The sequence below is a fragment of the Balaenoptera acutorostrata genome, chromosome 11 (assembly GCF_949987535.1).
Source record: "Balaenoptera acutorostrata chromosome 11, mBalAcu1.1, whole genome shotgun sequence".
NCBI classification, from domain to species: domain Eukaryota; kingdom Metazoa; phylum Chordata; class Mammalia; order Artiodactyla; family Balaenopteridae; genus Balaenoptera; species Balaenoptera acutorostrata.
Window position 1 is genome coordinate 76,192,706 of NC_080074.1, and position 14,717 is coordinate 76,207,422.

At 35.3% G+C, this 14,717-nt stretch overlaps 1 protein-coding gene across 1 annotated transcript in view; it reads left to right on the forward strand.

The window, feature by feature from the left end:
• CPNE8 (copine 8) overlaps positions 1–14,717 on the forward strand; it is a 294,950-nt gene that overhangs the window by 99,135 nt on the left and 181,098 nt on the right. The window contains exon 4 of the mRNA XM_057557551.1: positions 9,591–9,667. Coding sequence (XP_057413534.1) covers positions 9,591–9,667 — 77 coding nt within the window. The remainder of the gene's footprint in view (positions 1–9,590; positions 9,668–14,717) is intronic.

Sequence of the window (14,717 nt, forward strand, 5' to 3'; positions counted from 1 at the left end):
CCCACATTATTCTTTGTTATATTTCTCAAATGTATATAGTAAGCAACACAAATTACTTAATAAGTGCCTGAGCTATGAGTGGATGAAGCGTGTCAAAAGGAGGAAATGTGTTTTTGAATTGTTACAAGAATTGTTAGAGATAACTGCTTTGAATTTCTGCTAGATATTAACAACAACAAAAGCCCTTCTTTATTTGAAAGCATCCAAGTACAGATTTTAGGTGAAAGAGCATATAACTCATTCAACCCAAAAGGAATTCAAGAGGCATTTGAAAGACCAGAGAAACCAATAAACAAACTAGGTTTATTCCCTGAAGATGCAGTTCTTTAAAAGTGTGGTTGTCTACCTGCCAATTTTGCAAAGGGAAATAAAAACTGAAACCTTTTAGGAAATACTGCTAAGTGCCTGTGTTTGCATGTGGAGTACAGGCACCTATCTTTTACAAAAGGGATTTGGTAGCAAGAGAGACTCCTTGAGTTAACAATAATAAATTTCTTCTCTTTCTCATTTCTGATAATTTTGAAAGATCCCACTTTCAGTATGATTTTATTGGTTTCTAGTACTTAGGGGTTTTAAGTACCAGTCTTAAATTTTTGGTACTAATAAGGAAAATGGAGATATAATATAGAACTGTACCTTAGATTTCTAACATTGCAAATGAATACAAGGTGAATAGATGAAGAATCAGTATAACTTTAATTGATTTTATTGGTGGTGGACAAGATTTTAGTGAAGAAACATTATGTTCACAGCTGACTTATGGAATCCAGGGATGTATTCCTTTAGATGATTTATCCATTTTATGATTCTCTAAGGAAATTGCTTTACATATTTCCATTTGCATAATTTAATTGCATCATTAATGAAAAGATTATTAACAGGCCCATAATTGGTGTATCTAGGATTCTGTTTGGTGTTCTGGAGCAGATAACATCGAAACTGTACTTTGTGTACTAAGTTTTCATACCTACCAGGCAATCCAAAATGCATTTATCCATTTGGTTGGTCTTGGAAGGTACCCACTACAGTTTTTGTTTTAGATAGTTAATTGCTCACTGGATTATTTCAGCCACAAAATACCAACCTTCAGTGAAGATGTGTGTGTTCCTCGATATATTTTCTAAATATTATATATATAAACTTCCACATATAGATCAGTTGTATTTGAAAATTTTATTTGAAAGTTAATTAATTGTTCAGATCATGAAATGCATTTTTCATAGGAATAGATTTATAAGTGGGGAAAGAGTTTTTCATTAGAATATGTCAGTTTAACCCATATATAACTGAACTGAATTCTAATGTATATTCACACAACCAGGTAAGCAATTCCAGGCACTCTTCTAATGCAGAGAAATATAGCAATGAATAAGATCCTTGTCCTAAAACAGCTTACAGTTTAGAGTTGGGGAAGTGGAGTATATAGATTTATTCAATAAAAACAAATGGAAATAAATGGCTAAGATAGCTTACCTCTTTATAACATTTATATTAATAAGATTTTGATACTGAGAGAGAGTGACTCATGAAGCTAATTAGCTAGAAGCTTATATTTCCCTCAGCCAGGCAGCATGATTCTGCACCAGTTCTTATCCTGGGTATACTTATTAAAGAGAAGGAGGGAACTATGGAAAATCTAGGGGAAGAGCATTTCAGGCAAAAGGAACAGTAGTGCAAAGACCTTGAGTCAGGAAGTAATTTAGTATGTTAGTGTGACTGAAAGATAGCTACCCTATATAGACTGAATGGTGAGGAAAGAAGAATGGAATAATTTGGAAAGGTAGATAGAATTCAGATGATGTGGAGATTTGTAGGCCAAAGTTTAAAGAATTTAGATTTTTTTTATGGATTTCACTGGAAGATGATGTGATCTGATTTATACGTTTAAATAACAACTGGCAGCTGAAGTGGATAATGGGGTTGGGAAGCCCCAGTGTACAGGAGCCAGTTTCAGGTTTTACCCAGGGAACTCCTGCTATTGTGAACCAACAGAGACCAGTTATAAAACTGCTGTTAATTTAGCTAGGTAAACAATATTTGGTAAGTATAGACCTTGAAGTGGTAAGAAGTGGCAGATTTGGAATATATTTTGATGATATGGTTGCTGATGACGTAGATATCAGGTATGAAAATAAGAGATGAAGATAGAATGATTCCTAGGTTATTGGAAACTGGATAAATGAAGGTACAGTTTATTGCCATGGGGTACATTGGGGAGGAAGAGACTGAGGTGGTGGGGATGAGAATAGAGAAATCAGTGGTCAGGGCAGGTTTATGTTGTTTGAGACCCCAGTAAGCATCCAACTGGAGATATTGACTAGGCCATTTCTGGATACTTGAGAACTGTCACCTCAATAAAATTATATAAAAAAGTATAAATGGAGAAGAGAATAGGATAGAACCTTGGAGGAACTTTAGCATTTACAAATTTAGTGGGAAATGATTAGCCAGAATTATCATTTAAAAAGGCTAGTCAGGACATATCACTTTCTAGCTCAAATTAATTTTCCAGTGGCTTCCCTCCACACTTAAGACAGAGTTCACAATCCATCATGGACCCTTGGCTCCGTCCTCTCCTTCCATTCTCTTCCTTGCTCATTCTACTCTAACGCACTGGCCCTCTTGCTTTTCCTTAAACACCCCAAGTACCTTCTTGTCTCAGGGACTTTGTTCTTGCTTTTTCTCCTACCTACCTATTGTCTCAAATGTTCACATGGTTCTTTCTGTTTTATTATTGAAATTTCCACTTAGTTGGAAATTAGTTAGTCTACTTAGAGGCCTTGCCTGACTGTCCTGTGTAAAAGAGCTCTCCATGCTATCCTCTGATGCCTTTTCAATAATAACTTTCTTTTTTTTATGTAGCAAGCTTTCTTGTCTTTATCAGCTAATGAGAGCTAGCCTTATAAGCATATTCAAATTAAAGAATTTATGACTGATGCTCAATAAATGGATTATGTTTCTATTTGCATTTTCAACATGGTTTTGTAGAATCTTAGACTTTGAGACAGAATTAGGGGCAGTGCTTGAGGTAGGTTTGATGACAGTATCTTTGGCACTCATTATGTTATATTAGGTGAGATTGTTTGCATGTAAAACTGGCACTTACTCAGGGCTTAGTATTTAATGACATTGTGTGATAGTATTATATTTATTATTTAATAATGCTATAATATATATCATATTATTTAATAGTACTATATAGTAAGCTTTCTAGTTATTTAGCCTGTTGACTGTATCATCATGTTTAACAGCAGTGAGAATATTTACTTAACATTTTTTGTTAGCATATTACATTTCTCACATCTTTACTGATGAGAACTAACGTCTAGACAAAAAGTGATGTGCCTCTAGAAGGTAAGTATTTTCCATAGATTTGTTATAGTGTTTGTGAATAGAGTAGCTTTATTCTTAATCTATAAATAGTATGGTTCACAATTTAAATATGTATGTTGTTGATAATTTTAGAAAATTGGTTAATTTTGATCAATAACTACTCATTCATTGAAAGATTAATTTTCATTCAGTGTCTTATTTAACTGCCTTCATTTGGACTCTTATCAAGCAAGAAATATTTTGAAAATCAACAACTGTGCTGAGGGAAAATAAATTCAACTTTAGAGTATAATTTTGAAATTATATTTGCAATTTAGCTACTGATGTCTAAGTTTAGAACTATTAATAATAATGTGTGAGAAATTCTCTCATTTGTGGAAAACATTATATGAAGAAACACACTGCACATGGACACACACACACATATATATGTATGCATATTCTTGAAAATTATATGGAACTTTGTATGATATTTTGATGATACTGGTAATATGTATGTAGTAAGAATTAGTCCTGAAATAGGTGGAGGAATTATTTTTCTTTGTATATACCTTTTACTGTTTATATTATTTCTGTGCATTTTAAAAATAAATTTCAGGAGTGGGTGGGAAAAAAAAGAACTTTGTGTTAATTTCTTGGAGGTAGGATTAGCATTTTTGCTTTGTAGATGGATCCATTCATTAAAAAGACAAATGCTTGATTGAAAAAAAAGGTGTATTATTATAATGTTAAAATGGGACCAATTATTTTTATTTAAATATTAAATCGAATTGCTTCATGTTGAGTTTGCTTTATACCCCAAACAGCACAACCATTAAGAAAGTAGGGGCTTCCCTGGTGGCACAGTGGTTGGGAATCCGCCTGCCAATGCAGGGTACACGGGTTCGAGCCCTGGTCTGGGAAAATTCCACGTGCCGCAGAGCAACTAAGCCCGTGTGGTATAACTACTGAGCCTGAGCTCTAGAGCCCACAAACCACAACTACTGAGCCCAAGTGCCACAACTACTGAAGCCCACGTGCCTAGAGCCCGTGCTCTGCAACAGGAGAGGCCACAGCAATGAGAGGCCTGCACATTGCAACAAAGAGTGGCCCCCCTGCCACAACTAGAGAAAGCCCACTCGCAGCAACAAAGACCCAACACAACCAAAAATAAATAAATAAATAAATTTATTTAAAAAAAAAGAAAGTAGGAAAGATTACTGAACAAAGAAGCACCATTCTTGATTATTATAAATGATTGTCATATTAGTATATAGTACATAATATGACTAAGTCACTCCTCAATCTCTATAGTTGCTGTGATTAGTATGAATTAATTAAATATAGAGGAAGTTAGCAATATTAGCAGGGAGTACCAACAGTAAAATATTAGTAAATAATGCCAACAATAAAATTTCACAAGTTATACAAACTTTCCTCACCAATTTTTTTCCACAATGGTTAAAATTTTATAAAAGCGAGAAATTTTGTATCATTTATTTTCTCTTGCTTTTACTGGCTTAGTGTGCATGTGCTTAAAAAAGCTAAATGATCACAAAATGGGTAAAAACAATAAGTGGAGGCAAATCATGACTCTATCTTATCAAGAATGAATGATTAACTCCTGAACAGTTGACTGTACTCAATTACTGTGCTGTTAAAACTTAGCTATCAATAACCCATTTGTCTTTTAATTTGAATTATCTATTAATTAGAAATATTTTCTATGCTCATTGGTCATTTTATAAAACAGGAAAGCCGTTTAAAGATTATCTTTGTAGTTCTTTTAGGAAAAAGATGCCACACTATCGAATGCTTATAAAATTGTTTATGATGATGCTGATGATAATCTACATTCATTGGTTAGCTTTGTAATAGTATAGAAATGAGAAATTTTATTTACCAGTTATTATGAAACCACACCTCCTGGTTCATTATACTATTGTTTTAAAAATGTCATTCTTTACATAGATATATTTGTATGTATACTTGTTAACATTTAAGATAAGACACTTTTGGGTTTTATAATGACACTCAAAATGAGCATATTTATTGACCATGAGTGTAAAGTGGTTTTGGAAAAGAAAATGTATTATTTTATTCAGATAATTATAGTATCTCCAGTACTGGAATCTAGTGGCAAGTGGAAAGTTTTGTGTATGTAGTAATATTCTTTAACCCAGGAAAGTAGGGAGGAGAGAGGAGGCATATATTTATTAGACACTTACTATGTTCCAAGCATTTATTTTAAGTGTTTTGCATACGTTATCTTACTTAGACCTCCCAACAATTTAATTGGCAAGTATTATTTACAAAGTGTATTTTATAGATTAGGATACTGAGGTGTAGAGGCATTAGTAAATGTTTCAGCCAAAATACAAACACAGGCAGTCTAACCTCTTATAATTCTCACTCCTGAGGAGTATGTCATTCTGCTTTCCTTAATAAATAAATAAATGTATGTATGTAAAAAATCTTTTATAAAGAATATATAGTAATCATTAATAGTAATACCTAGCAAGCAAGCATACAAACCAACACAAAACCAGTTAATTTAATGCAAAGTAAATTACCTTTTTATTTGTGTGGAATTATTAGAGCACATAGCATCAGTGTAATTTTCATGAGTATAGATAAGTCTCTTGTTATAATATAATATAAAATATAGATGGATGGAAATCATTAGTAAAGATTGGTACAAATGAAATAATAAAGTAATAATGCCAGGAGAGTAATGCATCTTGAGGACAATGAAAACTTCCATTTGGAACCCTCCTGGATCCTTCCCTATGTGTCTTCCCATGGCTAACTTTAATGTATCCTTTCCCTGTAATGAATGTAAATGTGGGTATAATAAAAAAATAATAATTCTGAAGAAATTAGGATATTATGCTCATGCATACAATTAAAGTAGACATTCCTCTGAATATTTACAAGAAAGAGAAGAGAAACATAAATGTAGAGTAATCAGCTGGAAACTGATAGTACAGCGATGTTCGCTTGGATTTTGAGTTGTGTTATGCTAGTAATAAAACTAGATTTAGATTGTTATGGAAATAATCCAAATACTTCCTCTGATTTGCTACATTTTTTAAAAACTACCTATGCAATGTGAAACATATTATTATTGTGATGCTTTGTATTACTATACTCTGTTTTTTTGTTTTTTGTTTTTTGTTTTTGTTTTTTTCTTGTCTCCTCTACTGCTCAGTGATAAACCTTCCAGTTTTATTACTAGCATATTGGATTTAGGGTAATATTTGGATACTTTTAAAGAGTGACAGGATGCATCTTATATTGTTATATTGTTATATGCTAACAATATGGTTTATAGTCATTTAAACAGATTTCAAAACTAAGTTCTATCTGCGTATTACTTAGATTATAAAATAATAGTGAATACATTTAACAAGTATCATGGTCAGTTTTTGGAAAGCCCAGTAGTTAATATGATTGAATAAATTGAAACATTTCTCAATTGCCAGCCACTGTAAAGTGGATTTGGTCTATGTGTGTATTAGAATTGTAGAAAAGTGCTTGGATTTATACTGGAAATTCTATTTTGACCTAACTATGGTGGCTAATCAACTGGAATACAACACTATAATAAGAAATAGTTAAAGCAGTTTCTATTATAGCTAGTTTTTATTTCTATCTTTATCTAACTACAGAACACATATCTAAAAATATCCATTAATGGGCACTAATTATATTACTAGTATTATGTAAAATGCATAGGAAATGTGGACCATTAAGATGACAAAAAATGGATTCACTAGAGTTTTCCAACACAAGGAGAAGTAGACAAATATTAAATATTATGTGCTAATTTTTGCATTGTGAGTAGTAAATGTGTTGCTTAATTGGGAATACACAAACATAGGCAGATGTAAAATAATTACATAAATACCATAAATATTTAGGGGCAAAGAGTGCAATAACTATAATGTGTGCAGATGCATACTATATCTTTTTGGAGCACATTTTATTGACTTTATAATTTTTATTTCCTTTTTTGTTCAGCAATGATGATATGTATGTGTTCTCTATTTGCTAATATGTGTCTACTCTAATATGGACTGCTCAATATATCTGTTCTGTTTTCTTGAGTCATTACAGCAATGAAGAGTTTTTACTGAGACTTGTTACTCCATTGGCCAAATCCATTTAATATGTAGTATGAGCATCTGTCCATCAATATCAGTATCCTTAGGAAAGAGTTCCAGAATCCCCATGTATTTTTTGCTGCTGACTTACAAGACCAATGACATATTCCAAATCTTTAGTATTAAGCTCCCTCTATGTGCCATGAGACTTAGAAAAATTTACGTTTGTTTTAAAAAACCCATAAACATGTTTGTAAAGTCTTTTATGAAATTGGGAAAGACGTTATTTTTAAGGATATTTAATTTAAATATGTCAAGGCTTTACCTTAAGTACTTTTTGCTTACTCGAAAACAAAATTTAAAATGATTTGCAATTTTATGAAGTTATTGCCATTCTGTCAGCCATCACGTTCCAAATCCAGATTTATTTTCTGTTTCTCTCTCCCTCTCTCCATTGCCGTACCCCCCACCATGTGTAGGTACAGCTTACACCAAATCCTGCCATTTTTCTGTGCACTGTTCCCAAGCATTTGCTACAACTTTAGCTTGGGCCTTAACACTTTGCTTCTTATTAACTACTGTGGCCTTCTGATTGACCTGGCTTCCAGATTTTTCTTCACTCCTCAGTCCATTCTGCAAATTGGTATCTGAGTAATCTTCTAAATGCACTGTTCTAATGGTGTCCCTGAATTGCTGAAACGTTGCCAGTTTCTTCTCATTAATCTAAGGCAACTTTGTTTTTGTTGTTGCTTGGCCAAGAGGGCCCTCCACAGTCTTGATTCTTTATCTCTGTTTCTGCCCTTTATTTGAGGTCTGCTCTTTTCTCATTACATTCTTGCCTGATACTCTGATTTGTTCTCTAGGACCCAAATGTTCCAACTGTCTTCTATCCATGATCTGATTCCTACCTGGTTCTCAAGGCTTACTTACTTTGGGAAAATATTCCCTTGACCATCCTAGTCTACAGTGTTTTTTTTCCTCTCATGAGACTTATAGCAACTTACCCTGAATAACACAGTTTTTACTTTTATGGCTTGTTATGCATTTAAAAATTTTATTTAGTGAAACTTAAAACAACATTTTGTTTGCTGTCATTCCTCTGCCCATCCTTCTTAGGGCTTTTCCTGGGCCAGTTCACAGTACAATTTAGGGAGATCTCCCACTTTCTCCTTTAGGACAGCTTGGATTCTTACACAGGTTATGCTAGAGAGAGTGCCTCACCCTGAACCACCTCTATATTTTCTTGACCCACATATCCAGATGGTGTTGGAGCCCTTATTTTATTGACATGGGAAGTTGCATTGTATTTATGATATGTAAATCCTTAGGCAGTATTTCAATCTTGAATCAGAATATCTGGGTTAGTTCTGACTCTGCTATTTACTGACTGCTTAAAACATGAAAGAAATAACCTCCTAGATGATTAGTTTCTTTATACATGAAATTTAGTATTAGTAACAGACCTCTCATTTTGCAAGGTTATTCTGAGTCTTGAAAATAAGAATCATCTAGTGGTACATTAATAACTTTATAATGTATTATACTTAACCCATTTTTAGGCACTTAATATATGCTAATATTATCTCATGCAATAACTCATTGAAAACTCAAAATAGCTCTGTAAGGGGACGACTACATGTTAGAGGAAACCGGAGAGTTTAATAACTGCCACAGTCACAAATGGTCAGTGGTGGTACTGGAACAGACATCTGGCAGTGTGGCTCTGGATCCTAGTTGTAGCCATGATGTCACACTGCTTCTTTGTAAGTATCACTGTTAGTGCTGGCCACCACTGCTCTGTTCTTTCATGATTTGCCTTCTCAGCCAAAAGTTTAGAAGTTTCAGAGACATCTCAAGTCAACCCAATTGTGGATTCAAATCATGGAACTTTTTTCCATTTTCATTTTAATTTAAAAAAGAGAAAGAAAATAAACACAATGTCTAAACACTCTTAATAACAAACCAGCTTAGTGATTAAAGGACAAAAGGCTGTGCAAACTTAGGGGACAATCACATGCTAAAATTAGTGCATTTTCAGCTTATTTTGTTTATTCTTGGAAGTTAGAGAATTCAATATTTTAACAATGAAAACAGTGCAGATATGATGTACAAAATACATAGTGTAAAGACAGTTTGGGAACTTAAGAGCTTTAATCCTTTTATCTATTTTAGGACTTTCTGGGACAAGTGTTTTGTACATTGGGGGAGATTGTTGGTTCACAGGGAAGTCGCCTGGAAAAGTCCATAATGTAAGTATTTTTTAATTTAGACAATGAAATGTTAACTCTTTATTTTCTGTTTTGGCAGTTTTGAATTGATGAATATGTGGTTGTAGACCAAAAGTGTGTTTTAAAATCTTGAGTTTTTTTCTTCCAACAAATCATTTTGACATTTTTGTAAAGGATAATATATATTTCAGCTGTCATATGCCATGCTACAAAATCTTCACAAAATGAAATGAGCAGATTTAAGCCAGAAAATTTGTTGTTTTCCTTTTGGTTGTACTATTAATTCTTAGATGTAGTACTTTTTGAAGAAGAGATTTTACTTCTTTGGACCAGGGACTATATGTAGTACCACCTTTTATGTTTAATAAATGCATTTTTAGTGATTGAGATTTAATAATAATTTTTACTAAAAAATTGGTCTGAAAAGAAGGCAATAAGTATGAAAATGTTAATAGAAGGTGGTCACTAAGAATTATATTTTCCATATTCACCTTCAGTTATGGCTATCATGCTTAATTTTCAGATCAATTGCATGAGATGATCCTATTTTCTCTAGTTCCATACAAGGCAGAAAACAAACTCTAGACATTTTCTCTAATCCTTTCCTCTCCTTGTCCTCCTTCTTCCTCCATCCCTAATTTTGAGTTTTTGGATTCACTTAACTGTTTTTAAATCAAAAGGTCTAGGAAGGTCTAAGGCTATTGCAGAGCAAACCACAATGTCTAAAGATTTGGGGAGTTATGAAGTCTCTATCTTCACCAATTTTTTAAGAATCTCAAACTCACAAAATAATTATGTCAAAACTTTACAAATCTATTCACCTTTGACATCAAACACTTGAAATGGTTAAAGCATCATTTTCACCTTCCCTGTATAAAATGGAACTTTATACTTAGTATCTTCTTCTTAGGCTAATAAGAAGTCTATGAATTCTAACTTCTTTTATTTAACTTTGATTATCTTAGAAAATCATTGCTGAAAGTCAGTTTGAAAACTTTTACATACCAATGATCTTTTTAACATTCTTTTGACATGTAATTTATTTTTACATCACTGTAGGATTTGGAAGATTATGGTTTAACTATATTTATGCTCACTTTAATAAGTCAATGATAAGTAATCTATAAAGCAAATATATTCTTATTAAGTATACATAATTCTTATTGCATTTTCTACTCTAGTGACACAGGCCCATAAGCATTCTTAGATTACTAAAACACCCTTTCTTTTGCTGAAAAAATAATCAATATTATCTATACAATGCTACCATAAATATGCTTTTAATATTCTTCGAGAGAAAAAAGCAGTTAAAATGTAGAATTTTTATTTTAGAGCAACAGAATAGAGATTTTTATAGAACTTGCACTCATAGTTTTAAATTGATAATTTTATTAAACAATTTTACCTGATGTTATTTTCTCCGTAACAGGAAATCATAACTCATTTCAGAAAGCTCTTAAATTCCATAGAATTTTTCCCAGTGGAAAATCAGCATTATATTAGTCTTGAAACACGTTAAAAAGTTGATATTATATTGGCTTGGTTATGTGGTAAATAGAATGTAGTGTAAGATGTAGTCCTTGTTCAGTTAATTCAACAAGTCCTGCTGGACAAGACCAACAGAAGCAAATTCAAGCTACAGGGTGAAGATTCCTACAGTAATGATTGGCAGAATACGCCAATGTAGGGGGTATCTGCCAGCAGTTGAGTAATAATCATTTTACATAATCAGAAAGGGTGAAATGCTCTATAGATTTTTCTAAGCTTCTGCTGAGGTTAGGGTAGCACAAATGAGGCAAAACCTTGGAAACCTTTTCAGACAACATGGAGCTATTATAACTACATGCTTTACTTCATCTATAGGGTATTTTGTAATTTAGGCAAGTTTATTATAAGAGTTGATATTATATCTATCTTATTGAAAAAGATATAATTTATTCAATTTTTTAAGGTATATGTAACTAATCTTATATTCAAAGTCTCTCTCTGACTTTATTGGGCAACCTTACCAGGTAAATAAACATTAAGAAAAGGGCTTAAAGGTGGGCTTATTATTTGAGCAGTGGGAAATTTTTGATTTTCAAAGTAAGTTTAGCTAGGCAAGTGTTAGTACTAAATGGGTAATGAAGTGTACAGTTTGAGTGTAGCAAAGAGATTGGCTACAAAAGAAAGAAGCAAAGAAACTAAGAATTGCAGAATGGTGGCCTATTACATGAGGGAATTAAATTAGATACTTGAGATAAAGAGAACAGAGGAAAGAGTTGAGAGGGTTCTTAGGAGATTAATCAAAAATAGGACAGTAAAATTGAATAGATTTAGCTTGCTAGTGGAAGGATATTTTGGATTTATTAATCAAAGAATCAGGTGATAATAATAATGTTCTCTCACCTGAGCAGTTACTACAACCCAGGTGGACACTGGATTCGATCAAACAAATACACAAATATTTTGTAGTCACCCACCCTCTTGTTTGAGAAAATATTGGCTTTTGTTAAAACTCTAGCTATGGGGGGGGGGGGCTTCAAGATGGCAGAAGAGTAAGACGTGGAGATCACCTTCCTCCCCACAAATACATCAGAAATACATCTACATGTGGAACAACTCCTACAGAACACCTACTGAACGCTGGCAGAAGACCTCAGACCTCCCAAAAGGCAAGAAACTCCCCACGTACCTGGGTAGGGCAAAAGAAAAAAGAAAAAACAGAGACAAAAGAATAGGGAAGGGACCTGCACCAGGGGGAGGGAGATGTGAAGGAAGAAAGGTTTCCACACACTAGGAAGCCCCTTCTCCGTTGGAGACTGTGGGTGGCGGAGGGGGGAAGCTTCAGAGACACGGAGGAGAGCGCAGCAATAGGGGTGCAGAGGGCAAAGTGGAGAGATTCCTGCACAGAGGAGCGGTGCCGACAAGCACTCACCAGCCCGAGAGGCTTGTCTGCTCATGCGCCTCGATGGGTGGGGGCTGGGAGCTGAGGCTTGGGCTTCGGAGGTCAGACCCCAGGGAGATGACTGGGGTTGGCTGTGTGAACACAGCCTGAAGGGGTTAGTGCACCACAGCTAGCAGGGAGGGAGTCCGGGAAAAAGTCTGGAACTGGTGAAGAGGCAAGAGACTTTTTCTTGCCTCTTTGCTTCCTGGTACGCGAGGAGACGGGATTAAGAGCGCTGCTTAAAGGAGCTCCAGAAATGGGCACGAGCCATGGCTATCAGCGCAGACACCAGACACGGGCATGAAACTGTAACGCTGCTGCTGCAGCAACCAAGAAGCCTGTGTGCAAGCACAGGTCACTATCCACACCTCCCTTCCCGGGAGCCTGTGCAGCCCGCCACTGCCAGGGTCCTGTGATCCAGGGAAAACTTCCCCGGGAGAACACAAGGTGCACCTCAGGCTGTTGCAAGGTCATGCAGGGCTCTGCCACTGCAGGTTCGCCCCACACTCCATCCCCCTCCGTCCCCACGGCCTGAGGGAGCCAGAGTCCCCGAATAAGCTGTTCCTTTAACCCCATCCTGTCTGAGCGAAGAGCAGACCCCCTCAGGAGACCTACATGCAGAGGCGGGTCCAAATACAAAGCTGAACCCCAGGAACTGTGCAGACAAAGAAGAGAAATGGAAATTTCTACCAGCAGCCTCAAGAGCAGTGGATTAAATCTCCACAATCAACTTGATTTGCCCTTCATCTGAGGAATACCTGAATAGACAACAAATCATCCCAAATTGAGGAGGTGGACTTTGGGAGCAATGATATAAATTTTTTCCCCCTTTTTCTCTTTTTGTGAGTGTGTATCTGTATGCTTCTATGCGTGATTCTGTCTGTATAGCTTTGCTTTTACCATTGGTCCTAGGGTTCTGTCTGTCCTTTTTTTTTTTTTTTTTTTAATGTATAGTTTTTAGCACTTGTTACCATTGGTGGATATGTTTTTTTGCTTTGGTTGCTCTCTTCTTTCTTTCTTTCTTTTTTTTATTACTTAAAAAATTTTTTTTAATAATTATTTTTATTTTAATAACTTTTTATTTTATTTTATTATCTTCTTCCTTCTTTCTTTCTTTCTCTTATTTCTCCCTTTTATTCTGGGCCGTGTGGAGGACAGGCTCTTGGTGCTCCAGTCAGGCATCAGGGCTGTGCCTCTGAGGTGGAAGAGCCAAGTTCAGGACACTGGTCCACAAGAGACCTCCAAGCTCCACGTAATATCAAACGGCAAAAATCTCCCAGAGATCTCCATCTCAATGCCAAGACCCAGCTCCACTCAACGACCAGCAAGCTACAGTGCTGGTAGCTATGCCAGCACTGGCAGCAAGCTACCCTATGCCAAACAACTAGCAAAACAGGAACACAACCCCATCCATTAGCAGAGAGGCTGCCTAAAATCATAATAAGGCCACAGACACCCCAAAACACACCACCAGACGTGGACCTGCCCACCAGAAAGACAAGATCCAGCCTCACCCACCAGAACAAAGGCACTAGTCCCCTCCACCAGGAAGCCTACACAACCCACTGATCAATCTTAGCCACTGGGGTCTGGCACCAAAAACAACGGGAACTACAAACCTGCAGCCTGCAAAAAGGAGACCCCAAATACAGTAAGTTAAGCAAAATGAGAAGACAGAAAAACACACAGCAGATGAAGGAGCAAGGCAAAAACCCACCAGATCTAACAAATGAAGAGGAAATAGGCAGTCTACCTGAAAAGGAGTTCAGAATAATGATAGTAAAGATGATCCAAAATCTTGTAAATAGAATGGCGAAAATACAAGAAACGTTTAACAGGGACCTAGAAGAACTAGAGAGCAAGCAAAGAGTGATGAACAACACAATAAATGAAATTAAAAATTCTCTAGAAGGGATCAATAGCAGAATAACAGGCAGAAGAACAGATAAGTGACCTGGAAGATAAAATAGTGGAAATAACTACTGCAGAGCAGAATAAAGGAAAAAGAATGAAGAGAATTGAGGACGATCTCAGAGACCTCTGGGACAACTTTAAACACACCAACATTCGAATTATAGGGGTCCCAGAAGAAGAAGAGAAAAAGAAAGGGACTGAGAAAATATTTGAAGAGATTATAGTTGAAAA